This window comes from Macaca nemestrina, chromosome 12 (assembly GCF_043159975.1).
Source record: "Macaca nemestrina isolate mMacNem1 chromosome 12, mMacNem.hap1, whole genome shotgun sequence".
NCBI classification, from domain to species: Eukaryota; Metazoa; Chordata; class Mammalia; order Primates; family Cercopithecidae; genus Macaca; species Macaca nemestrina.
This window is the reverse complement of record NC_092136.1, coordinates 7,461,756-7,487,840: the sequence shown is the minus strand read 5'-3', so window position 1 is coordinate 7,487,840 and position 26,085 is coordinate 7,461,756. Positions and strand designations below refer to the sequence as shown.

Genomic DNA, 26,085 nt, shown 5'->3' with positions numbered 1-26,085 from the left:
ACAAACAAACAAACAAACAACAACAACAAAATCTGTTCTTAGGTGAAGTAGGGTTTGCCTACCTCCTGCCCCCCCAGCTTGCCCATGCCTGACCAGAATGGTCCCCAGAGCCCTTGATAAACGATCTGGTCCAACCCTCCCTTGGATTCCTGTTCTCTAAGGACTGTTGCCATCCTTCTACCCTCTGCTCTTCCCAGAGCTAGAAGGCTGCCAAGTTCCAGAGGGAAGAGCAACAATGGCCAGGATGTGTGGGCACCCCTACCCAGGACAGAGTGCCTAGAGGCCTCTGAAAGTCGGTCCTCTTACCATGGCAGTTGGTCTGCAGAGTTCCAGGGAGGCCACAAGTCTGGAACACTCAAGTCTGGGCCCGAGGCCTGCTGCCTGTTTATAATTGATGTTCTAGGTTAATCCCCTGTCAATGACTTTCCAGAACTGTCCCCTCCTTTACCGCTCCCAGGAGAGAGAGGCTGCTTGGGAGCCAATCTCTGTCTTAGGGGTGGGCCTTGAGTAGACCGAGGAAAGGATAAAAAAACAAACACCAGGTCAGGGGTGAGCTGGAAGAGCGGCGGTCAAAAGCCACTGCTCACAAGTTCTGGTGGAAAGATGAAAGGGCAGTGGTGTTTGAGTTTCACAAAGAAGGGAGGGCCAGGGCCAGGGCTGGGAAAGCCAGCCAGGAGAGAGATACGGCATCTGGCCTAAGGAAAGTAGCAGAAGATTCAATGGGGAGAAGAAAAAAGAAGGAGTCTAATGTCTTCCTCCTTCCTGCCAAGACCTCACTATACCTTGGGTTGTCTACCTGGGAACTGATGACATCATGGGCCTGTCTCCCCACAGGGCCAGAAGACTGGATCCCTCACCAAGGCACATGTTACCTGGTGATTAGTGTGAGCTGGTGGCCCAGTACGATTTATCAGCAAGCAGATGTTCACATGCGTGAACATACTACGAAACCACCCAGCTCAGGTCATTTAACAGTGTTATCCTAAAGGCCACTCCAGTCAGAAGCCAGAGCAGAGTTCCCATCTACTGGGCACCACCCCACCATCGCAAGAAAGCAAAACACCAGGCTGGGCTCTGACGAGCTCCTTGGAAGGAGGCACAGTCAATAGCTCACTGTTAGATCTTTTGCCTGGGCTCCTGAACCCGAGGCTAATTGTTCAGAGGTCTTGCATGGTTCGGCACGCTCAGTGTATGACAGGAGATGGCATCTGAAGAGAGCGGGTGGGCTGAGCCTGCTACGGGAATGTAAGTGCACCCTGATCCAAGCCAGGCAGAGAGGTCTGAACACCCCGATGTCCCCAAGAACATGCGTTAACTGAAAAGTCAGGATGGAGGGATCCTGCACATTCCTTCAGGTCCAGGATCCTGACCAGCACCAACACCTCTGTTTCTGCCTCTTCTCCATCTTTTCCCAAGATGACAACAAGCAGCTTTCTGCTTCCCTTCCAGCCCCCAAAGGAAGGGGGCAGCTACCCAGAAAGTGAGCCCGGAATGACACTCAAACCAGGGGCCCTGCCTGGGAATAAAGAGTAGAGGATCAGCTGGAACGGCAAAGTGGGAAATGGTGGAAAGTCCCCATGTCCAGTGCCACAGCTGCTAGTTGTGACAATTCTTGTCCTTATCCTAGCACCAGGATAGGCACTGGGTGCCTCTTCCCCAGCTGGAGGCAAAGAGGTGCCACCAACTCCCACACTCGCCTTGAGATTTGCCATCTAGCTGGTGAGCTGCTGGGGGCGGGGGGCGGAGTTGGAGGAAGTATCTGCATGGAGCCTGCACCCGGCCTAAGCCTCATCCAGGAGTGCCATTCCCAGTGACTTGCCCAGCGTCATACTGGTCATGGGCCCCGGCCATCTCCACTCGTGCTTCATTCCTCAGCACACAGAGGTCATGCAGGACGTGATCTTCGGAACAGGCGTCCCTGCCGCTCCCCACAGAGGAGAAGCTGCCTGAGAGTTGGGTCACAGCTTACTCAGCTCTACCTGCAGTGAGCATTTCACAGGCTACTACTGGATTGGACCAAAAATGTAATCACCGCCACATGTCCTATTCGGTTCAGTGCAGCCTGCCTGGGTCTCCACCAGCACTGGGGAGCCAGAGCTGACAAGACACAGTCCCTGCCCTCCAGGAGCTCACATCAGGGAAGGCACTAGACACACAAACAAAGAAGAGAAACCAAGTATGGTGGAGGCCAAAGGAAGCAAGCGCCGGCGCTGAACTAGTGGTGGGAGGAGGGGACTCAGGTATTAGGAAACCGTGGGAGTTGAGACTCACAGACAAGGTGAATGACAGAGGACTGGCCGGAAGGGAAAAGGGAAGAGAGTGGTGTGGCCAGGACACTGGCCATTGTTTGGTCACAAACCATGCAGTTTGGCATGGCTGGAACATGGGGTATGAGCAGAAGGGGACGCAGGGGCCTGAGCACTCACTGCAGCGGAGCAACACAGCATGATCCATGCTGTCTTCAATTTACACAGAAAGCCCGGTGTCGAAAAATTCAACAATTAACCTTCTATGCAATTGTAAAATACGCTGCAACCAACAATTACTACGACTTTGTAAGGGTTTCTTCATCTGAGAAAAACACAAGCCGGGGGAGTAAGTGTCTGGCTTAGTTAAACGGTAGCAAGGTTATGCGCTGCTGCCCTGGCAAATGAGTCGCTCACATGCTCAACAGCACTGTTAGTCCTGGGTGACAAACAGAAGCAGGCTTCCAGCTGGAGGTTCCAGGTGGAGAACACGCTGGTCTGTGCTCAGCTCTGGGTAGTGCTTGCATCTGTCCCGTCCTTGTCTTGGCTCATGGTGCATCCTGCAGAAAGCTCCTTGTGCCATCAGGGCAGCTGGATGGACCCTTCTAACAGCCTTGGTCCCCCATTCTCCTCGGCCACCCCAAATCTAGCCACACATGCACTGACGTCGTATGACTTCTATGGAGCAAAGCAAGCAAGTAGAGTTACTTTCATTTATTCAGAAAGCCTGTAAGGACTGTCCACCAAGTAACAGAAAAGAGGCTAGGTGCTATGGGGAAGCAGAGAGGGTGATGGACCCACACTTTAAGAACTCACCATGCGGCCGGTGGAGGCAAGATCTGCATGTGGCAAATTAGCATCCACCCCCAGAGTTAACTGCCAAAGAATAAGGCTGCAGGGCAGGGGATCACAGGGGCTAAGGTTTCCAGGCCTCTACTGTCCATGACCCCTAGAAAGATGCAACAAACCGGCCAGGCGCAGTGGCTCACGCCTGTAATCCCAGCACTTTGGGAGGCCGAGGCGGGCGGATCACGAGGTCAGGAGATCGAGACCATCCTGGCTAACTCGGTGAAACCCTGTCTTTACTAAAAATACAAAGCCGGGCGAGGTGGCGGGCGCCTGTAGTCCCAGCTACTCAGGAGGCTGAGGCAGGAGAATGGCGTGAACCCGGGAGGCGGAGCTTGCAGTGAGCCAAGATCGCGCCAGTGCACTCCAGCCTGGGCAACAGAGCAAGACTCTGTCTCAAAACAAACAAACAAACAAACAAACAAACAAAATGCAAAAAACCAACTACTTTGTGATATCGGCTCCAGGCCAGAGAGCAAAGGCTCTGGACTGATCCAACCCAACCCTGGTGTTGACAGTCTTACAGTGCCGCAGAATGCCCGGTGTCCTTCCTCCTCCACACAAGTCACATAAACCCACTGTTCTCCTCTCCCAGCACTGCAGTTTGAGCTCTGGGAACTGTGTTTAACTGCAACTCCAACACTTAAGTCACTCTTCAACTTGGGAATTTACGTCACCTTCTGAACTTTAGTTTCCTGATCTATAAAATGCAGAATGATCTGAGTCATCTTGTGGAGCTGCTATGAGAACCCAATGAGGTAACGTAGTTTTGAAATACCTAAGAGAGTCTAGCACAGTAGAGATGTCCCAAAAAATGACCCCAATGGTCAGCCCTTGTGATAATAGCCTTAGTCCTTCTCTCTTCCATCATGCCCTAGGGCCTCAATATAAGACAGGAAGAGACCTAGACACAAGCCCAGGGAGGCTAAGAACAGAATGTCAGTCCCTTGTAGGATGGTGACTAGAAGGAGCTGCGAGCTGTGAATCAGACAGTCATGGCCCTATCTCTGCTACTGTTACCAGTGCTGTGCCAAGAGGCAAGTCATCCCGCCATCCTGGGATTCAGTTTCCTCCCCCACTAGACAGGGATAATAATTACCAGCCTCCTTCACAGGAGCAGCTTGGACAAAAAAAAGAAAAAATCATAACACAGGTGCAATGGCAGATGCCTGTGGTCCCAGCTACTCTGGACGCTAAGGCAGGAGTTCGAGGCTGTAGTGAGTTATGATCACACTTGTAAACAGTCACCGTACTACAGCCTGGGCAACACAGCCAGAGCTTGTCTCTCTCTTTTTTTTTTTTTTTGAGATGGAGTTTCACTCTTGTTGCCCAGGCTGGAGTACAATGGCACGATCTCGGCTCACTGCAACCTTCACTTCCTGGGTTCAAGACATTCTCCTGCCTCAGTTTCCCAAGTAGCTAGAATTATAGGCATCCACCACAATGCCTAGCTAATTTTTTGTATTTTTAGTGGAGACAGGGTTTCACCATGTTGGCCAGGCTGGTCTCGAACTCCTGACCTCAAGTGATCTACCCACCTCGGCCTCCCAGAGTGCTGAGATTACAGGCGTGAGCCACCATGCCCGGCCCAGAGCTTCTCTCTTTAAAAAAAATAACAATAAATAAGACACATCCCTGTCTTCAGTCTAGTTAAGAAGGAAGGCATAAAGAGGAAGAGATTAAACAACATAAAGTTAAATTAATAGAAGGACAAGCATTGAAAAGAATACAAACTCAGGAATAAATTTAACGAAAGAAATGCAAACCTTAGGCCGGGCACATGCCTGTAATCCCAGCTACTTGGGAGGCTGAGGCATGAGAATCACTTGAACCTGGGAGGCGGAGGTTGTGGTGAGCCAAGATCATGCCACTGCACTCCAGCCTGGGCAATACAGTGAGACTCCATCAAAAAAAAAAAAAAAAGAAGAGAAGAGGAAGAGAAAAGAAGAGAAGAGAAGAGCAAACCTTATACACTGAAAACTGTAAAAGGCCCTCAAAAGAAATTAGAAACCGAAAGGAAAGGAAAGATACCACATGTTCACGGGTCAGAGACTGCATGTTGCTAAGATGGGAATACTCCCCACACTGACCTACAATCCCCATCGCAGTCCTAGATGTCCCAACAGTTTTGCCCACCACTGCCTTTGCACCATTGGTGCCAATGTCAACACACAGGAAAAGGCAAAGAACCTCTTGGTATTATTATGGAAATCCTTTTGACTCACAGACCCCCCTGGAATGGTCTTGAGGAGCTGCAGGGGCCTGGGGACCTCACTTTGAGAACCACCAGTCTAGGAAGACACTCCCTGCTGGCCTGGGAGAAGGTAATGCCAATTTTGGAATAAAACAAACAACCTTTTTCACCTTGGGACACAAGAAGAGGCAGGGAGGTAAGCGGCGTGATTTCTGCACTGAGTAGGTGGGAGGGCTGACCTCAGCGCTGAGTGACTGACAGCCGTAAAAGGTAGAGTTCAGCTGAGCAGCCACTTCCTGTGGGAACTTCCAAATCTAACAACCTGCTCTCCGCTGGTTTCCTCTCCACCCTTTCCATTCCTTTGACCTCAACACAAAATAGGCAGCTTTGATTCATGGGATCCTTTTCCTGCTTCCCCACTAGAGTGGGCCAAGAGGGAATGGGGATAGTTGAGGAAGGAGGGCAAGAAGCAGGAAGGGAAGAGGACGGCAAATACTATCAGCTCCTGCCTCTGTCCAGCTGCCCCCAGCCTCAGTTCACCCTGGGGTGGGGAGGGGTCTCCCAGCAATTCCCACCACACTCCCTTCCTGCCAATTAGCCCCCTAGTTCAGCATTAACGAAGGGCTTCCTCCTGCCACAGCTGAGGTCACTGGGTAGGGAAGGCTCCTTCTCTCATCACCGCAGTTGTAAGCCCCCACCCAGCAACCCACACAAGACCCCAGGTTGGCTCAAAGCCCAGTCCTCACAGGATATTCAGTAAAACAACGTGCAATCCGGGTGGGAACGAATTTCTCATTGGAGAGGAGAATGTTAGAACCGCAGCAGCAGTAGTAAAGCCGCTTGGCCTGTGGCACCAAAGGCAGAAAACAAAGTGACATTCAGGCCCCAGGGACACACAATAGGCCCTTATGCTCTTTTCTGGTTCGGGCCCAGAGCTGCTAAGCTGAGCTAGAGGGCCCAATGGGTGGCCCCTGGGCAGGGTTGACTCTAGGATGCATGGGGCCCCAGACAAATACATTTTGGGGACCCATCTATATAAAAACTTGAGTCACTCAAAATTAGTGCATCGGCACCATTCTGGCAGCCCAATCTCACGATTCCCACTAAAGAAATACTTCAGGCTGGGCACAGTGGCTCACACTTGTAATCCCAGCACTTTGGGAGGCCAAGGTGGGTGGAACACGAGGTCAGGAGTTTGAGACCAGCCTGACCAACATCTCTACTAAAAAAAATACAAAAATTAGCCGGGCGGGCCTGTAATCCCAGATACTCGGGAGGCTGAGGCAGGAGAATCTCTTGAATCCGGGAGGCGGAGGTTGCAGTGAGCCGAGGTCGCGCCGCTGCACTTCAGCCTGGGCAACAAGAGAGACTCCGTCGGGAAGGGAAGGGAAGGGAGGGGAGGGGAGGGAAGGGGAGGGGCTGCAGCCATCTCCTGGAACTGGGCCCCAGGACAACTCCACAGAACAGGTGTTGTCCCTGTGCAAGGTAGAGGGATGGAGAGTACCCCAAAGGATCCCAGGGTGGGTTTGCAACACCCGGTCAGAATGGTACTGGGGGGCCCAGCAGGCCCCAGGCACTGGAGGAGGACCTGGAAAATTTGGAGGAAGGTACCCCTCAGGTGTAGAGTCTGAACAGGGGCCACATGTGCCCAGGCCTAAGGCTGGTACTGACCTGAGGACACACAGCCACAAAGATGGGTTTGAAGGATTAAGAACATTGCCCTCAAAAAAGAAATCTAGGAACTGAAAGCCAAGGTACGTCTCATTTCCGCCTCTCTGGGGTTATCAAGCTACCTGGGCAATCCAGACACTTCGGTCAGTCAGCAGGTCTTTCTCTTTCTCCCTACTGGATAAAACAGGGTGGTCTGTTTTGATTTTTACACCATATTCCTGCCCAATCTCTCTCTGTAAGGTCAACAGGTAAGAAGCCAGGAAAAAAGAAAGCTTTGCAGCTGGGTGTGGTGGCTCACGTCTGTAATCCCAGCACTTTTGGGAGGCCGAGGTGGGCAGATCACCTGAGGTCAGGAGTTCATGACCAGTCTGGCCAATATGGTGAAACCCCGTCTCTACTAAAAATACAAAAATTACCTGGGCGTGGTGGTGGGTACCTGTAATGCCAGCTACTAGGGATGCTGAGGCAGGAGAATCGCTTGAACCTGGGAGGCAGAGTTTGCAGTGAGCCGAGATGGCGCCATTGCACCCCAGCCCAGGCAACAAGGGTGAAACTCTGTCTCAAAAAAAAAAAAAGACAGACAGACTTTGCTGGGATCCCTTTGAGGGAAAGACTGAGTCTGGCCCATAGTAAATGCTCAAAAAATATGAGTAAAGAACACAGATAATCTACAAAATGATAATTCACTGCCAGGCAAGGAGGCATTTAATTCAACTCCAAACAGGCCCTGTCCCCTCGAGGCATTTCTGCCATCGCCTCCAATTACACTACCAGGGACTGTTTAGTAGTAGTGCCAGGCAGGTTGTGGTGGCTCACACCTGTAATCCTAGCACTCAGGGAGGCCAAAGTGGGAGGATGGCTTGAGTCCAGGAGTTCAAGACCAGCCTGGGCAACACAGCGAGACGCCACGTCTAGAAAAAATAAAAAATTAGCCGGGTGTGGTGGTGCGTGCCTATGATCCCAGCTACTCCAGGGGCTGAGGTGGGAAAGTCACTTGAGCCTGGGGGAGTTCGAAGCTGCAGTGAGCTATGATGGTGCCACTGCACTCCAGCCTGGGTGACAGAGCAAGACCCTGTCTCAAAAAAAAAAACAAACCCTAGTGTCAGCAGGGTCCTAGGGTGCGCCAATGGGGAGGGCTCACAAGGTAAACAGACAGCTCCAGCAACCAGGCTCCAGCCAGGGAGGCAGGGAGGGTGCTGCTGCCATAAGCTCCTCCCGCCCTCCACTCCATTTCAGAGAGAGAGCATGGTGGATCTCTGAAACCTGCCTAAGGTTCCCCATGTTCTGCCAAGCTCCATAGCCAGGCGCTGCCTGCTGCGGGCGGCAGATAACCACAGTAGGAGGCCGGCTTCCCCTGATGGGCCAGCAGGGTTAGGGCGCTCACATTACCCACTGCCTGTGCAGCAGTGATCACAGCTGCAATCAAACAGGGAATGGCCTTCTGCCAGTCCCCCCTGATGACAGGAGATGGCTGGGGCCTTCTCCCTGCTGTGTCTCCAGCATGGAGCACGCGTCCTGCTCGGTAAACAGTTATAGAGCAAAGGCAAGTCTCCCTAAACCACACGGCAGCCCCCGGAGCTGAGGGCCAGCTGCGGACCACTCCGTGCCTGTGATCCTGCACGTAGCAAGGGCTCCAGCGGTGATTCTGCTCCCTCCATGGAGGGCTGTACCAGGGCCCTGCCCTCAGGGGGAGCTACCAGGGGAGGGACGACAGGCCTCAGAGGTGGCATGCCAGGTTCAGAGACTTCCTCGATTTATCCTAAAGTCTCACGCTAACATAACAGAGAAGGCAGTCAGGCAAAAAATCCTGGCCCTGACAAGCACACACTGCTGGGGGAAGCCTGGTCCCAGTCCTCTGAGGCCCCAGATTTGGTTCTGTCTCCCTTCTTTCTTCGTCCTTTACAGGCAACAGCCACTGCCTCTTTCAGCACTTTGAGATCAGTACTAACTACCCCTCCCATAGTCTCAGTCTTTCCTACAACGCTCTTTACAGCCTCTGCTCCCTCTGCTTTGGTCCTTCCTCCTCCTTACCCTCCAAAACAAACACACCAACTGCGTTTCTTTCAGCCACTGCTTCTGCTGGAACTCACCTATTGCCCGAGGGGCTCAGAGGAACAAATGCCCTCTGTGCAGGGCCACGTGTCTTCCCCAGCTCTCACTCACCACACTTGGCCCAGCCCCTGTGGTCTTCCCCTTAGCGTAGGTCAGGTCAGGCCCACAGCTGTAGACAGCACGCCTGTCCTGCTCGTTGCCAAGCAGTTTTACTATTATTATTATTTTGTAGAGATGAGTTCTTACTGTGTTGCCAGGCGGGTCTTCACCTCCTGGGTACAGGTAATCCTCCAACTTTGGCCCCCCACAGTGCTGGGATTACAGGCATGAACCACCATGCCTGACCTGCCAAGCAGTTTTGTATGTGCAGTTCGTACTCTGAACAGGGTTAAGGAGGACCTCACCGTCTAAGCAGAGCACTGGGCTTACAGGCAGCAAGTTACTCACTTCAATTTCTGGGGGCCCTGAGTTCTTAGGAGCTGCCAGTCCTGAGACCACGGCTTAGTCACCTTAGTCTCCCCAAAGGCTAACAGAGCAGTGATCCACGAAGGTACTGGGTAAATATAGGGAACCAATAAACCTGGAAGGGAGAAAAGCATGACACTGCAGAAAGTACACAAAATTTGGGAGCAGAAAGGCCAGGCGCGGTGGCTCACTCCTGTAATCCCAGCACTTCAGGAGGACGAAGCAGGTGGATCACAAGGTCAGGAGATCGAGACCATCTTGGCTAACACAGTGAAATCCCGTCTCTACTAAAAATACAAAAAATTAGCCGGGCGTGGTGGTGGGTACCTGTAGTCCCAGCTACTCAGGAGGCTGAGGCAGGAGAATGGTGTGAACCCGGGAGGTGGAGCTTGCAGTGAGCTGAGATCGTGCCACTGCACTCCAGCCTGGGCGGCAGAGCAAGACTCTGTCTCAAAAAAAAAAAAAAAAAAGATTTGGGAGCAGAAAACCTAGATTCCAGCCCTAGTTCATCATGACCCTGAGCAAATCATCTACAAACCAAGAGCCCTCACCCCACGCAGAAATGTTTTTGTTTTTCTCTTTTGAGACAGAGTCTTGCTCTCTCACCCAGGCTGGAGTGAGTGGTATAATCTCAGCTCACTGCAAGCTCTGCCTCACAGGTTCAAGGGATTCTCCTGCCTCAGCCTCCTGAATAGCTGGGATTACAGGGGTGTGCCATCACACCTGGCTAATTTTTGTATTTTTAGTAGAGATGGGGTTTCATTGTGTTGGCAAGGCTGGTCTCGAACTCTTGGCCTCCCAAAGTGATCCATCTGCCTTGGCCTCCCAAAGTGCTGGGGGCCCAAAGTGTGAGCCACTGCACCTGGTCCCCACTTAGAAATGTATATTAAAGCACTCTACTTATCAGAAGGGTCTATGCAAATTGGCGTAGGTTTCCAGAGATCACCCTTCACCTTTTCCTACCTAGGATGGAGTTCAAGAGCATAAAGAATTGACAAGCTAAGAGGTCTGAAATTCAAGAACTAAGCTCCAAGGAAACTAAAACCAAGCCAGGAGGACTGATGCTATTCTGTAGGCTGCGTTTGTTGCTTTGGATGCTGTCCTCAAGCTTGTTTTGTGTATGTGTGTTGCCTTAGCTAGATTTAAGCTTTAGAATGGGCCGGGCGCGGTGGCTCACGCCTGTAATCCCAGCACTTTGGGAGGCCGAGGCAGGCAGACCACGAGGTCAGGAGATCGAGACCATCCTGGCTAACATAGTGAAACCCTGTCTCTACTAAAATTACAAAAAATTAGCCAGGTGTGGTGGCGGGTGCCTGTAGTCCCAGCTACTCAGGAGGCTGAGGCAGGAGAATGACGTGAACCCGGGAGGCAGAGTTTGCAGCGAGCCGAGATCGTGCCACTGCACTCTAGCCTGGGCAACAGAGCAAGACTCCGTCTCAAAAAAAAAAAAAAAAAAAAAGCTTCAGAATATCTAACACCTACATGATGCCTGTCCACTGCTCTGGTGGACATGACAGTTACTGACAAGAGGAAAGGGTCTGGAAAACCCTTGGCATTTTGTATAATAACGGAGAAATTTATTTGATCTGAACTTGGGTTACCTGAGGGTAAGAGGCACCTGAGCCCAGCCTCAGCCTTCTAGGATTATGGCACTCATACCCCAGGGTGAGCTGCAGGGAAAGACGTTGGTGGGCAGCCTAGAGCCTGAGATGGTCCATGAGGACCTCCTGCTGCACGAAGGGGACAAACTGGAAGCTGGTTAGCTTTCCCCTAAGTTAGCACATACCCGATAGAGCACCCACCATCAACTGCAAAATCTTTAGTCAAATGCCCAAGTCCCTTCCCCCACAGCAGCCTGTGAGCCCTCTAGGTGGTGACAGAAACAGCAAATAAAACCCTTTTTCCTCTTCTTAAAGAATTTTGCATTAAAGAAAAATTCATATGCAAGGCAATTAAAATTCCTCTTTCCATTCCCAAGTCCTATAGAAGGGAGGTTCACAAACTATAATGTTTTGAGTCCACTAGAACCAACTCTGCAATTAACATTCTACTTCTAGGCTGCGCGTGCTGGCTCATGCCAATAACACCAGCACTTTGGGAGGCCGAGGTAGGAGGACTGCTTGAGCCCAGGAGTAAGACCAGCCTGGGCAACAGAGTGAGATCTTATGTCAAAAAACATACATAAAATCTACATTTTTTCGTTTTTTTTAAACAGTCTTGCTCTGTTGCCCAGGCTGGAGTGCAGTGGTGCGATCTCGGCTGGCTGCAGCCTCCACCTCCTGGGTTCAAGAGATTCTTGTGCCTCAGCCTCCTGAGCAGCTAGGATCACATAAATGAACGACCAAGCCGAGCTAATTTTTTGTATTTTTGTAGAGACGGGGTTTCACCACGTTGGCCAGGATGGTCTCGAACTCCTGACCTCAAGTCATCCGCCCACCTCAGTCTCCTAAAGTGCTAGGATTACAGATGTGCGCCACCATGCCCAGCCCAACAAAATCTACTTCTGCCATTCTCTTTTTAGGGGTGTGGGTATAGAGATAAGTAGGGAGATAAGAGGCAGAAGAATAAATAAAAGGCTTCCTCACCCCCTAAGCCACGCTGAACACGTGTGACCTCCAAATAGCCTTCTCACTCTGGCCTGAAAGCAGAGCCCCGGGCCGGGCGCGGTGGCTCAAGCCTGTAATCCCAGCACTTTGGGAGGCCGAGACGGGCGGATCACGAGGTCAGGAGATCGAGACCATCCTGGCTAACCCGGTGAAACCCCATCTCTACCAAAAAATACAAAAAAAAACTAGCCGGGCGAGGTGGCGGGCGCCTGTAGTCCCAGCTACTCGGGAGGCTGAGGCAGGAGAATGGTGTAAACCCGGGAGGCGGAGCTTGCAGTGAGCTGAGATCCGGCCACTGCACTACAGCCTGGGCGACAAAGCGAGACTCCGTCTCAAAAAAAAAAAAAAAAAAAAAAAGAGAAAGCAGAGCCCCAGCCCAGTGAAGAAGGCCCAGGAGGAGGAGCAGCAGCATTCAGAACTTCTCCCTGGAAGATTTCATCTACCCAGCAGTTCCTCTACTAGGGCAGCTCAGAGAGGAATTAAAGCAAGTCCTGTTAAGTTTCCAGCACCCATATTAACAAGAGCATTTCTGGAGAGTCCCTGAAGACTCACACAATCCTGGGACTATGGGCCCAGGTGGACTATCTCAAGCTGTCTGGGTTAGGCTCAAAAGGTGAAATGCATGGAAAAAAATTTAGATTTTCAAATTCTCTCTTCAGGCCAGGTGCAGTGGCTCATGCCTGTAATCCCAGCACTTTGGGAGGCCAAGGCGGGTGGATCACTTGAGGCCAGGAGTTCCAGACCAGCCTGGCCAACATGATGAAACCCTGTCTCTACTAAAAATACAAAAATTAGCCAGGCGTGGTGGCACATGCCTGTAATCCCAGCTACTCGGGAGGCCGAGGCATGAGAATCACTTGAACCCGGGAGGCAGAAGTTGCAATGAGCCGAGATCGAGCCACTGTACTCCAGCCTGAGCAACAGAGTGAGACTGTCTCAAAAAAAAAAAAAAAAAAAAAAAATCCCTTCGCTCACACCCGTAAGAATATTTTTGCAGAGCCCTGGGTGGGGCCTGTGTCTCTGAGAGCTCTAGGACCTTGACAAGCTGGGAAGAAATGAGAAGCCATTGGCTGGCGAGGAGGGGCAGGGGGACAGGGTGGTGACAACAGTCAAATGGGCTCCAGCCAGAGGCAGTGAATACACCAGAGTTGAAGATCTGTGCTAGGAACAGCAAACAGATAACAAGTGAGGGGAGAGGGATCTAACTCACTGAGAAAAGAATGAGGCCTGGTAGTAAGGGGCTTGGTTCAGGCATCCTCTTTGCATGAAGTCAGAACTGAAACTTAGGCCTTAGTGTTACAGCTGTTTTTGAATTTGTCTAGCAGGCTTTCAGGTCTTTGCCAGAAAGCCCCATTGAAAACAAAAAAAACCAAAAACCTAAGCCATAATTCTTGGAGAAGAGGCACAGAGATGCTGTATCACTCAAGAGGAATGCCTGGGTTTAGAAAACGGGCATCAGGTCAAAGGCACATCAGTGACCCAAACTTCTGCAAATGGCTTGCTAATAGCAGTTACAGCCTTGAAATGTAGGTTACCATGGTGCCTCGCACTAAACGGTTGTTGAATGAATAAATGAATGAATGGACTCAGAATGAGGCTGGCTCATGCTGGTAATCAAACACAGAGAGAAGGCTGTGTAAGTAATGAGGGAGGACCCAGAGTATACCACGCCTCTTGCTGGGGCACAGAGGAGGGGAGGAGGGGAAAGACGAGAGAGATGGTGTTCTCAGACTCCACAGGCCAACACGATGAATCCAGCTGGCTCAGAAGACACCCTGCAGAAAGGTGCCAGGCTACTCGTCGGCAGGGAACTTCTGATGAGTGTTCACCCAGCACCCCGTCACCCTCCTATGGGCAATAGAAATCTCTCTCTTCTTTTTCCTGCCACAAGCCCCTGCCTAACAGCTGAAACTGTTAGGAAAGCCTTAAATTTAAATTCGGCTTTGGAAAGAAGCCCCAGATCTCAGATGATAATAAAGTAGGGACAAGTGGAGGGGGACAGGAAAATGGACATGGACCTAACACTGAAGAAAGTGGGAGCCCCGGGAAGGCCTGTACCCTGGGGACCTGTTTGGAGCATCAGAAAGGACAGAAAGCCAACCTAGAAGCAACAGCTTCCCAGCAACCCTAAGAATCGCAAGGTCATTTCTTTGTCTTCGCCACACCCTCCTCCAAGCAGCCTCCCTGCCTTGGCTCCTTCCTTCTGTGGGGTATCAGAACTCCAACCTCCACAGGGAACAGAGCTGGGCCTGGATGCAAATGTAACATGTTCAGGACATAGAAATACGGGCATGAGGCCAGGCGTGGTGGCTCATGCCTATAATCCCAACACTTTGGGAGGCCGAGGCAGCTGGATCACCTGAGGTCAGGAGTTTGAGACCAGCCTGACCAACAAGGTGAAACCCCATCTCTATTAAAAATACAAAAATCAGCCAGGCGCGGTGACAGGTGCCTGTAGTCTCAGCTACTCAAGAGGCTGAGACAGGAGAATTACTTGAACCCAGGAGGCAGAGTTTGCAGTGAGCCGAGACTCCAGCCTGGGTGGCGGAGCGAGACTCCGTCTCAAAAAAAAAAAAAAAGAAAAGAAAAGAAATACAGGCGTGAGACAAGGGCAATGTGGCTGAGGACGAAATGCCTTACTTGGCCCTTGGCTCAGCGGCCACCTGACTGCATCCATTTGTGCACCGAATCCCTCGGTGTTGTGAGGAAGACAAACCACTTTCACTAGGGCAACGCAGGCCATGGAAACAACCCCACTAAAAACCCAGCTGCGTGCTAAAAACACTTCTCCTTGACATTCCTTCAAACCCTTGGGCAGGATTATCTTTCTCTTCACGATAGCCTTAAAGACGCAGTATTTCAGGGAGGAAATACAAGGAAAAAGAGAACAGAGGCCAAGGATAATTTTGTAAAACAGATGAAAACCAAGATGTCTAAGCAAAGAACCCTGCTTCCTCCCAGACCCCAGGCGTCGCGTCAGATGCTGCTGGGGTAGGAAAAATAAAAGGAAGCCAAAGACTCTGCAAAGGACATAAGCACAGAAATGACAAAGCAAAAACCCAGAGCCATTCAGGGAAATAAAAGCACAAACACGCGGCCGTCTGGGGCTGGTGGCTTTGTTCTGGTGCAGGGGAAGGCAGGGGCATGGGTGGTGGGGTGGCAGGTAGGAGCCTGGATCTGAGCTCGGCCACTCCTGAGCTAGATGACCCTGGACAAGCAGCTCACCCCTTGGAGCCTCAGTGTCTTCAAGGTAACATCTTTACCTCCAGAGCTGTTGTAGTAAGTAGGGATAATACATGAAGAGGCCCCAGGAGAGCAGAACAAACTTAGTTGCCGTGATTATTCTACCATTGTATTCTTTTATATAAATTTAGTTCTAGATGAGGAAAAACCAAACAGCAGATCCAAAACCACCCAAGAATCCTAATCTCGTTTTCCCCATACTTTGAAACTGTCCCTGAGAATCCGACTGTCAAGGCTCTACAAAGAGAAAGCTGCCCACCTCTCATATCACTCACGAGGGGTTCTCTCCCTCACCCCATCTTCCTCGTGACAATTCCCCCGTGCTTGTGAATGAGGTCAGGGGTCCCTTTGTCTCCGTACAGCCCAACCAGCACCTACAATCCCAGAATAGATTTACTGAAGAAGTAAAGGGGTTTCGGAGAGTCTTAAATCAGAAAGGAGAGTATGGGGCTGGAAATCTAAGCAGAATAATGACAAGAAGGATGAGGAGACAGCTACAGATGTACTTTCATTCAATAAATAACTGCACCATTCTAAGATTAAAACAGTCTTTCAGTCATCAGCATTGGCTGGGAAAAGCAATGAGCCTAGGCCGGGCGCGGTGGCTCAGACCTGTAATCCCAGCACTTTGGGAGGCCGGGGTGGGTGAATCACTTGAGGTCAGGAGTTTGAGACCAGCCTGGCCAACATGGCGAAATCCCATCTCTACTAAAAAATACAAAATTAGCTGGACGTGGTGGTGCACGCCTGTAATCCCAGCTACTCGGAAGGCTGAAGCAGGAGAATTGCTTGAACCCAGGAGGCGGAGGTTGCTTGTAGTGAGCTGAGATTGAAAGACCAAGACTCTGTCTTGAAAAAAAAAAAAAAAAAGCAATGAGCCTAGCTAGCACTTCCAGAGGTGCATCCACAACTCCATGGGTAAGTACCTGGTCTTCCTCCACTCTTTCATTTCTATCTCTGGCCCAGATCCCTATGTGGCTACCAGCAACACAGACACAAGTTGTTTACCATCCACAAAGAAGCCCAGAGCCATAGACAGCTGGAGAAGACAAGGCTTCTGCATCACTGGCAAGGCTCATTAGTTTCACTTCATTTCCTAGGCTTTAACCCTGACTCTGATGAACCGTCTTGTCCAAGCTTGCTGTTAGCTAAAACAAGGGTTTCAGACAGGGAGGCAAAGGTATGAGACCATCCTTGTTCCTAGAAAAATGACTTCAAAGAAAAAAGCAAGGCATAGTCAATAACAGTAGCTTCATCAACAGAGAACGGCCCACCACTGCTACCACATCCCATCTTGAGGCGTGCTGAGCAATGACGGCGCAGCAGGGAAAGGTGAACAGACAGTAATGTGGGGTAAGAGGTCAGGCTAGGCACAGCTCCACCGCACGAAAACGGGGAAAAGGAAAAGAGACCCATCAGTTCATTCCTTCCTTACAAAACAGCTATGGAATACACAGAATTTGCGTTTGTTTTTGTTGTTTTTGTTTTTGAGACAGAGTTTCGCTCTGTCGCCCAGGCTGGAGCGCAGTAGTGGCGCGATCTTGGCTCACTGCAACCTCCGCCTCCCAGATGCAAGTGATTCTCCCGCTTCAGTCACCCGAGTAGCTGGGATTACACGTGTGCAGGTGCACTACCACACTCAACTAATTTTTGTATTTTTAGTAGAGATGGGGTTTCACCATGTTGGCCAGGCTGGTCTCAAACACCTGACCTCAGGTGATCTGCCCACCTTGGCCTCCCAAAGTGCTGGGATTACAGATGTGAGCTACCACGCCCAGCCAATACATAGGGTTTAAAAGGTCACAGAAAAGCACACAGCTTCAAAATGTCAGAAGACCTCAAGGCAAAAAAAAAAAAAGAAAAAGAAAAAAAGTGGCCAAGCACAGTGGCTCACACCTATAATCCCAGCACTTTGGGAGGCTAGGGCCAGGGGATCACTTGAGGCCAAGAGTTCGAGACAAGCCTGGCCAACATGGCAAAATCATGTCTCTACTAAAATACAAAAATTAGCCAGGTGTGATGGCACACACCTGTAATCCCAGCTTCTTGGGAGGCTGAGACACAAGAATCACTTGAACCCGGGAGGCAGAGGCTGCAGTGAGCTGAGATTGCACCACTGTGCTCCAGCCTGGGTGACAAAGCAAGACTCTGTCTCAAAAAAAAAAAAAAAAAAAAAGAAAAGAAAAGAAAAAAAAAGAAAGTAAGTTGAGCCAGGCATGGTGACTCACAACTGTAATCCCAATGCTTTGTGTGGCTAAGATAGCAGGATCACTTGAAGCCAGGAGATCAAGACCAGCCTGGGTAGCATAGCAAGACTCCATCTCTACCAAAAATAAAAAATTAGCTGGGCATGATAGTGCACACCTCAATTTAAAAAAAAGGAAAAAAGTTAGAAATCAAGGATGCTGACTTAGCAGAACAAATGGCACACTATTCTTCCTTCTTTTTTTTTTGGCACCATCTCAGCTCATTGTAATCTCCTCTTTCCAGATTCAAGTGATATTCCTACCTCAGCCTCCTGAGTAGCTGAGACTACTGGTGCACACCACAATGCCTGGCTAATTTTTCATAGAGACAAAAAATTAGCATGTGTCAGGGTTTCACCATGTTGCCCAGGCTGGACTTGAACTCCTCAGCTCAAGCAATCCACCCGTCTTGGTCTCCCAAAGTGATAGGATTACAGGCCTTGTGAGCCACTGCGCCTGGCCTATTATTCTTTCTTATTTGCAAACAAGATAGACATGATCTTTGGACAAAAGGACAATGGAGGAGGGGAGGGGAGTTAAAAAAAAAAAAAAGAAGGCAGCAATGGCATCATACATTGTAGGCTACTGTCTAGCAGAAGGTATCTAAGAAGTTTTTTGGAAGAAAATGAGTCAAACAAACTCAAGATGCAGAGAAGATAATGATGATATGGCAAAAAGATAAGAAGCATGTTTCTTTGCAGATGTGGAACTGCTTGGAGGACTGTGATAAAGGCCACTGTCCAGGCAAGGCCATTATCTGAATCTCTTACAATTAGCAGATATTACCTTTGTGATTAGAAAAGGCAAGCAAACTATTTCTATCTGAAATACACCACTTACAAATGTAAAATGTACAGCTCTCACTGAAAGGCTAATAGTTTAAGGAATATTGTCTTTTGAAATAATCTGGAACAGAAAGTAATTATCTACACTAATGAAACAGGAATAGCAAGCATAGATAATTCAATAAATATTTATAGAGTACTTCTTAAGTGCCTAGCATCACGTAGGAAGTAGAATTTTTAAAAAAGCATATCAGACTTTGAAAGTAAGGCTTACCATTATCAATGATCACAAAATCCTGGAAATAACCCAAGTACTCAACAGTAGGCAAATGGTTAAACAAATCATGGCAAGTCAACACAACCGGGGACTAGGGACATGACCAACTAGAATTGTTTAATACATAGGCCTAATAATGCACATATTCTAGTTACCAGTACTATACAGTTCAGTGCTTTTTAGCATATTTATAATGTTGGTAACCATCACGACTATCCAATTCCAGAACCTTTTCAATCACTCCAAAAACAAACCTGGTACCAATAGCTGTCATTCCCCATTCCCACCCACCCCCAGCCCCTGGCAACCAGTAATCTGCTTTCCATCTCTATGGCCTATTCTGGATATTTCCTAGAAATGTCATATAATATGTGACTTTGTGTCTGGCTTCTTTCACTTAGCACAGTGTTTTCCTGGTTCATCCATGTTGTAGCACGTGTCAGAACTTTACTCCTTTTGATGGCTGAACGACATTCCACTGGATGGGTAGGCCATATTTTGTGTTGCCATTCATTGGTTGATGAACATCTGGTTTGTTTCCACCTTTTGGTTCTTTTTTTGTGTTTTGAGACAGAGTTTTGCTCTCAAAACCCAGGCTAGAGTGCAATGGCGCGATCTTGGCTCACCGCAACCTCTGCCTCCCGGGTTCAAGCGATTCTCCCACCTTCAGCCTCCTGAGTAGCTGGGATTACAGGCATGCACCACCATGACTGGCTAAATTTTTCTGTATTTGAATAATGCTGCTGTGAATGCTCATACATACATTACGTTTTAAATATGTAATTTTTAACTATCCAGGCTGGCCTCCCCTAGTCATGCTTTAATTAGTCAAGGACTTGAACTCAGCAGTGTGACTCTAAAGCTCGACTCCCAACCACACCAGTGTACTCCCGTACTCCTCTGGTTTTCATTCTCTGATAGGAAACACACACAGCAGCCTAGGAATGCGCTGGATGGCAGTAGAAATTTAAAAGTCACTGTTAAAAATCAGCCAGGCAAGCCGAGGGCAGTGGCTCATGCCTGTAATCCCAGCACTTTGGGAGGCTGAGGTGGGTGGATTGCCTGAGGTCAGGAGTTCGAGACCAGCCTGGCCAACACAGTGACACCCCATCTCTACTAAAAATACAAAAAAATTGCCAGGTGCGGTGGCTCACGCCTGTAATCCCACCACTTTGGGAGGCCGAGGTGGGCGGATCACGAGATAGGAGATCGAGACCAGCCTCACCAACATGGTGAAACCGTCTCTACTAAAAATACAAAAAAATTAGCTGGGCGTGGCAGCAGGCGCCTGTAATCCCAGCTACTCAGAAGGCTGAGCCAGAAGAATGGCGTGAACCTGGGAGGCGGAGCTTGCAGTGAGCTGAGACAGTGCCACTGCACTGCAGCCTGGGCGACAGAGCGAGACTCCATCTCAAAAACAAAAAAAACCCAAAAAATTAGCTGGGCTTGGTGGCAGGTGCCTGTAATCTCAGCTACTAGGGAGGCTGAGGTAGGAGAATCACTTGAACCCGGGAAGCAGTGGTTGCAGTGAGCTGAGATCGAACCATTGCACTCCAGCCTGGGCAACAAGAGCGAAACTCCATCTCAAAAAAAAAAAAAAAAAAAAAAAAGATAGAAACTGGGATACTAACTTTGGGTTCTGCTTTCCCCACTTGAAAGGACTGGATGGTGTCAAGCCTACTCAAGGGGAGAGGGTAGTAAGGAAGCCTGGAGACTAGATCATGGGAAACAGGAAAGGTTTATAGAATTGGGACTAAGAGAAATAAGAAAATAATATAGGCCGGGCGCGGTGGCTCACGCCTGTAATCCCAGCACTTTGGGAGGCCGAGACGGGCGGATCACAAGGTCAGGAGATCGAGACCACGGTGAAACCCCGTCTCTACTAAAAATACAAAAAAAAAATTAGCCGGGCGCGGTTGTGGGCGCCTGTAGTCCCAGCTACTCAGGAGGCTGAGGCAGGAGAATGGCGTAAACCCAGGAGGCGGAGCTTGCAGTGAGCCGAGATCGCGCCACTGCACTCCAGCCTGGGCGACAGAGCGAGACTCCGTCTCGAAAAACAAAAAAACAAAAAAACAAAAAAAAAAGAAAATAATATAAAGGAGAAATTTACACGAAGAGACAGAGAGGGAAATAAGTTTTAAGATGAACAATACCAGCAAACATAACAATATACATCTGCTCGTTGATTTTGGCCACAGACATGAAGTCACAAAGGGACGTGTGGATTTCAGATGCCTATGTTGTGCTACCGCTTGGCTCCAAGGTCTACCACCTTCAGAAGCCCACCTGTGGCAGGCCGGGTGTAGTGTCTCACTCCTGTAATCCAGCACTTTGGGAGTCCGAGGTGGGTGGATCACAAGGTCAGGAGATTGAGACCATCCTGGCTAACATGGTGAAACCCCATCTCTACTAAAAATACAAAAGAAATTAACTGGGCATGGTGGGGAGCCTGTAGTCCCAGCTACTGGGGAGGCTGAGGCAGGAGAATGGCGTGAACCTGGGAGGCAGAGCTTGCAGCAAGCCAAGATCAAGCCACTGCACTCCAGCCTGGGCAACAGAGCAAGACTCCATTTCAAAAAAAAAAAAAAGCCCACCTGTGGCAGACGTGGCTACCCTGCCAAACACATGAGAAAGTATGACTGACATGCCAAGGCTAAAAGACCACCCAGGCTGGTCAAATGAGGCACCTAGAAATTGTCCACTGCAGATTCAGGCAGGGGCCTGCAAACCCAGGAGGGCAGAAGCTACAGTTCATCTTAAGGACTTCAGTGATTAGTCACATCATAAATGTTCTAGTTTAAATTTTTAATTGTAAAAAGAATGTCTAAAATGGCCCTGAGAACAGACGGGTTCGGTGAATGTGATAAGGAGAGCAGGGCAGGCTGATAGTGGACCAGGGACAGAATCACTAAAGAGCCAGGAAGGCCTCTCCCTGGCAAAGGTGGGGAACCTGGAGAGCAGAGTAAACACGGGCAGAGAGACCTTGTGTGGACAGGGCGAGGAGAGGAGGGCGGCTGACCGAACACTGCACAAGGCACAGCTTCACAGCACAGACAGAACATGCTAGAAAGGGGGTGGCTACAATCGCTGCACTCAGAAGGCAACTTGGAAAACTGAGACAATGAAATCTACAAAATTCATGTGGAAAAGTGGAAGGGGAGAAGGGAGCACTAGAAAAGAGAGAACGTGAAGAAAGAACAGGCATTCTGAAGGAAAGTTTCTTTTTCATGTGTGAATACAATTAGGAATAAGCTAGATATCTATTAAAAAATGCTGATCTGGGAAATAAAACCTGTGCATTTACGAACACATCAATAGGTGATGGTCCCCTCGTCTTCTCCTCTGCAGAAATGTGCGAAATGGAAGGCCGACTCCTCCTGGAAGTGAAGTTCATTTACAGCTTGGTGTCCAAGGGGCAGCAATAAACCTCCCTGAGACTCAGGGGCTGAATGTTGTGACACGGGGCCAGTCCTTTAAAATGTGGAAGGCAGGCAAGCATTGAATGAGATCACACACATGAAAGTACCTTGGAAATGGTAAGGCACTACAAACAGACGGTAATCTCTACGTAGATTAAATAAAGCAGGTACCCTTTCTGTATTCAGACAATAGGACAACATAAAATGGCTTGAAAAGAATTTTTCAAAAAACAAGAATCAGGCCAGCCTGAAATCAGCACCTACCAAGACGAACTTGGCAGCAGAATGACCATGGGGTGTTCAGTCTATCTAGTAGTGCAAAAAAAGAAAGCATTAATTACTATCATTTTTGAGACAGAGTCTCAAAAATCTCAAAGTGCAATGGAGTGATCTCGGCTCACCGCAACCTCCGCCTCCCGGATTCAAGCGATTCTCTGTTCTCAGCCTACCGAGTAGCTGGGATTACAAGCATGTGCAACCTTGCCTGGCTAATTTTGTATTTTTAGTAGAGACAGGGTTTCTCCATGTTGGTCAGGCTGGTCTTGAACTCCCGACCTCAGGTGATCCACACACATCGGACTCCCAAAGTGCTGGGATTACAGGCATGAGCCACTGCGCCCAGCTGTGAGCATTAATCATTATGGGCAATTTCAGAAATCAAAAGGATAAAATAGCAAAATATTTGGGAAGGAAACACTACATGAAAGTGAGAATCTGCAACCAGGGACAAGGAGGGTCAGGGTCTAAAATAGGGTCATATCGTTTTTAAAAAGGGCCTGTGTACGATTCCTGCTCTCTAAGCAACCCTATCTGTACTACTTATTGAATGCTAGAATGGACTGAGCCACCATCTAAGACTTACCTGGTACCGATGGGTCAACCACAGATCTTTAAACCAGAAGAGGCTGACCCCAGAGATTCTATCTCTCATTATAAATCCATAAAGTGGCCGGGCGCGGTGGCTCACGCCTGTAATCCCAGCACTTTGGGAGGCCGAGGCGGGCGGATCACAAGGTCAGGAGATCGAGACCACGGTGAAACCCCGTCTCTACTAAAAATACAAAAAATTAGCCGGGCGCGGTTGTGGGCACCTGTAGTCCCAGCTACTCGGGAGGCTGAGGCAGGAGAATGGCGTGAACCCGGGAGGCGGAGCTTGCAGTGAGCCGAGATCGCGCCACTGCACTCCAGCCTGGGCGACAGAGCAAGACTCCGTCTCAAAAAAAAAAATAATAATAAATAAATAAATAAATAAACCCATAAAGTAGCCTTCTGGGACAAATCAGTGTCATGTGAGTTTGAAACATGAGTCAGATTTCCAGGCCCAAACACAGTACTAAAATTTTGGGGGAGTGGCCGAACCCACTTCCGTCTCATCACTGTGGTGCTGACAGCCTTACTTCTCAAATGTGAAAGCCAGCAAGCCCTGAGAATGCAAGCCATAACCCTAGGGATGCAAAGGCTCATCTTGAAAGTGCTACTTTATTTTTTATTTATTTATTTTTTTGAGACAGAGTCTCACTCTGTCCCCCAGGCTGGAGTGCAGTGGCACAATCTCAGCTCACTGCAACCTCTCCCTCTCAGGTTCAAGCGATTCTTTTGCCTCAGTCTCCCAAGTAGCTGGGACTACCATGCCCGGCTAATTTTTGTATTTTTAGTAGAGACATGGTTTCACCATGTTGACCAGGGTGGTCTTGAACTCCTGATCTCAAGTGATTCACCCACCTCGGCCTCCCAAAGTGCTGGGATTACAGGTGTGAGCCATGGTGCCCGGCCTTCTTTTTATTTTTTACATATTTTTTTGAAATAGAGACGGGAGTCTCACTATGTTGCCCAGGCTGGTCTCAAACTCCTGGGCTCAAGTGATCTTTCCACCTTGGCCTCCCAAAGTGCTAGGAATACAGGCATGAGCCACCACACCTGGCCAAATTAAATTTTGTCTTAAAAGCACAGGCAAGAAAATAAGGAACACTCAGGCTAAAACCCTAAGAAGGAGAAACTAGGGAGGCAAATTAACACTGAAGCTTTTATCTAGAGGGCATTTGCAGAACTAGGCAAACCTGAGCTTCAGTTTTCAAAGCCTCAGAAGGTCACAGAAGCACCGCCCAGAGCCCAGCCATGGTGGGAAATCTAAAGAGATCTTACCCCTAGTGAAGTTGGGACTTCCAAAGGATACTCCCTTAACCTAACAGTGAACCACAAAAAACTTCATCTACCCTTCCCTGTCCCCAAGAACTACCTGCAAGAAAAATCAACTGTCTAAATCCTTGGCACTGAGCAGGTAGAAAAACAAAAAACTCCCCCCAAGAAGCTTCAATCTCAAAACAGCCCTCACACAAACTTGCAGTCCAAAGTTGTACTACCTGGGTAATTAGAAAATACTCTGTCTATACTGCTGTATATACTGTTAGTAGGAGAAGGGCAAATTAGTTTTCAAAACCTCAAAACTTCGGTTTCGGATAATCTAGAAGAGTTAGACATGCCAGCAACTCCACTCCTAGTTTACACCCCAGAGAAATTCTTGCTCATGTGTTCCAGGAGCCATGTGTAAAAATGTTCCCGCCAGGTACGATGGCTCACGCCTGTAATCCCAGCACTTTGGGAGGCTGAAGCGGGTGGATCCCCTGAGTTCAGGAGTTCAAGACCAGCCTGGCTAACACGGCAAAACCCTGTCTCTATTAAAGATACAAAAATTAGCTGGGCGTAGTGGTACACGCCTGTTATCCCAGCTACTTGGGAGGTTGAGACAGGAAAATCATTTGAACCCGGGAGGCAGAGGTTGCAGTGAGCTGAGATCACACCACTGCACTTCAGCCTGGGCGACAGAGGAAGACTCTGTCTTAAAAAAAAAGAAAAAAGTTCCCAGCATGGTTATTCCTGAGAGAGAAAAAAAAACAAAAAGCAGACCAAGGGCTTCCTGGCAACAGGGCAACAGAAAGGATCAACCCGCTGTGGATATTCATTCAATGGAAAGCTCTATGGCAGTGAACATGAACAGAGCCACGTGCATCCACATGGATGAATCGCAAATGTAATGCTGAGCACGTCACAGAAATCTACTGTTAGGATTCCAGGTCCAGGTGCTCAAAACCAGGCAAAATTCAACAATAAGTTATTCAGAGGTTGGCTATTGGTGGGAAAACTAACAAGAACAAAATAATAAATATCACAGAAGTCAGAATAGCTGGAGTGCCAGGTGTGGTGGCTCACACCTGTCATCCCAGCATTTTGGGAGACTGAGGCGGGCGGATCACCTGAGGTCAGGGGTTCAAGACCAGCCTGGCCAAATGGCGAAACTTTGTCTCTACTAAAAATACAAAAATTAGCTGGGCATGCTGGCACACACCTATAGTCCCAGCTACTCAGGAAGCTGAGGCAAGAGAATCACTTGAACCCAGGAGGCAGAGGTTGCAGTGAGCCGAGATGGCACCACTGCGCTCCAGCCTGGACAGCAGAGTGGCGAGATTCCGTCTCAAGAAAAAAAAAAAAAAGGAATAGCTGAGGGAAGGAACTTCAACCAGGGAGGAACATAGGGGGCTTATATGGTCCTAACCTTAACCTGGGGATAGGAACACAGATGTTTTGTTTTAACATACCCTATGTTTTAAATATGCCTTCTGTAAGTGTGGGATTTTGCAATAAACAAATGGTAAAATGAAAAAAAAAAAAAAAAAAAAAACCCATGCAATGGCACACAGAGTACTGCAGACTTCTTATCTGTGCTGACATGGGACGATTTCCAAGATACACTGATAAATGAAAAGGGCATGGAGCAGAAAGGGCACAGGAGAAAACAAACAATAGAAATGTTTCTATAGCTGGGCGCGGTGGCTCACGCCTGTAATCTCAGCACTTTGGGAGGCCAAGGCAGGTGGATCAGAAGGTCAGGAGATCAAGATCATCCTGGCTAACACAGTGAAACCCCGTCTCTACTAAAAATACCAAAAAAATTAGCCAGGCGTGGTGGCAGGTGCCTGTAGTCCCAGCTACTCGGGAGGCTGAGGCAGAAGAATGGCATGAACCCGGAAGGCGAAGTTT

The 26,085-nt window shown here is 49.1% G+C and overlaps 1 protein-coding gene and 1 non-coding gene across 7 annotated transcripts in view; one reads left to right on the top strand and one right to left on the bottom strand.

Moving 5' to 3' along the window:
* Positions 1-26,085, bottom strand: part of LOC105469659 (pyruvate carboxylase) — a 110,392-nt gene that overhangs the window by 62,375 nt on the left and 21,932 nt on the right. The window contains exon 1 of one of the 6 annotated variants that reach the window (XM_011720991.3): positions 307-704. The exons of the other annotated variants lie outside the window; for them this stretch is intronic. Within the exon in view, the coding sequence (XP_011719293.1) occupies positions 307-309 (3 nt within the window). The 5' untranslated portion in view covers positions 310-704. Of the gene's footprint in view, positions 1-306; positions 705-26,085 lie in introns of those variants that run through there. 6 annotated transcript variants of the gene reach the window in all.
* LOC112424593 (U7 small nuclear RNA) lies at positions 13,372-13,433 on the top strand. The gene has a single exon (XR_003015383.1). It is a non-coding gene; the product is annotated as a U7 small nuclear RNA (small nuclear RNA).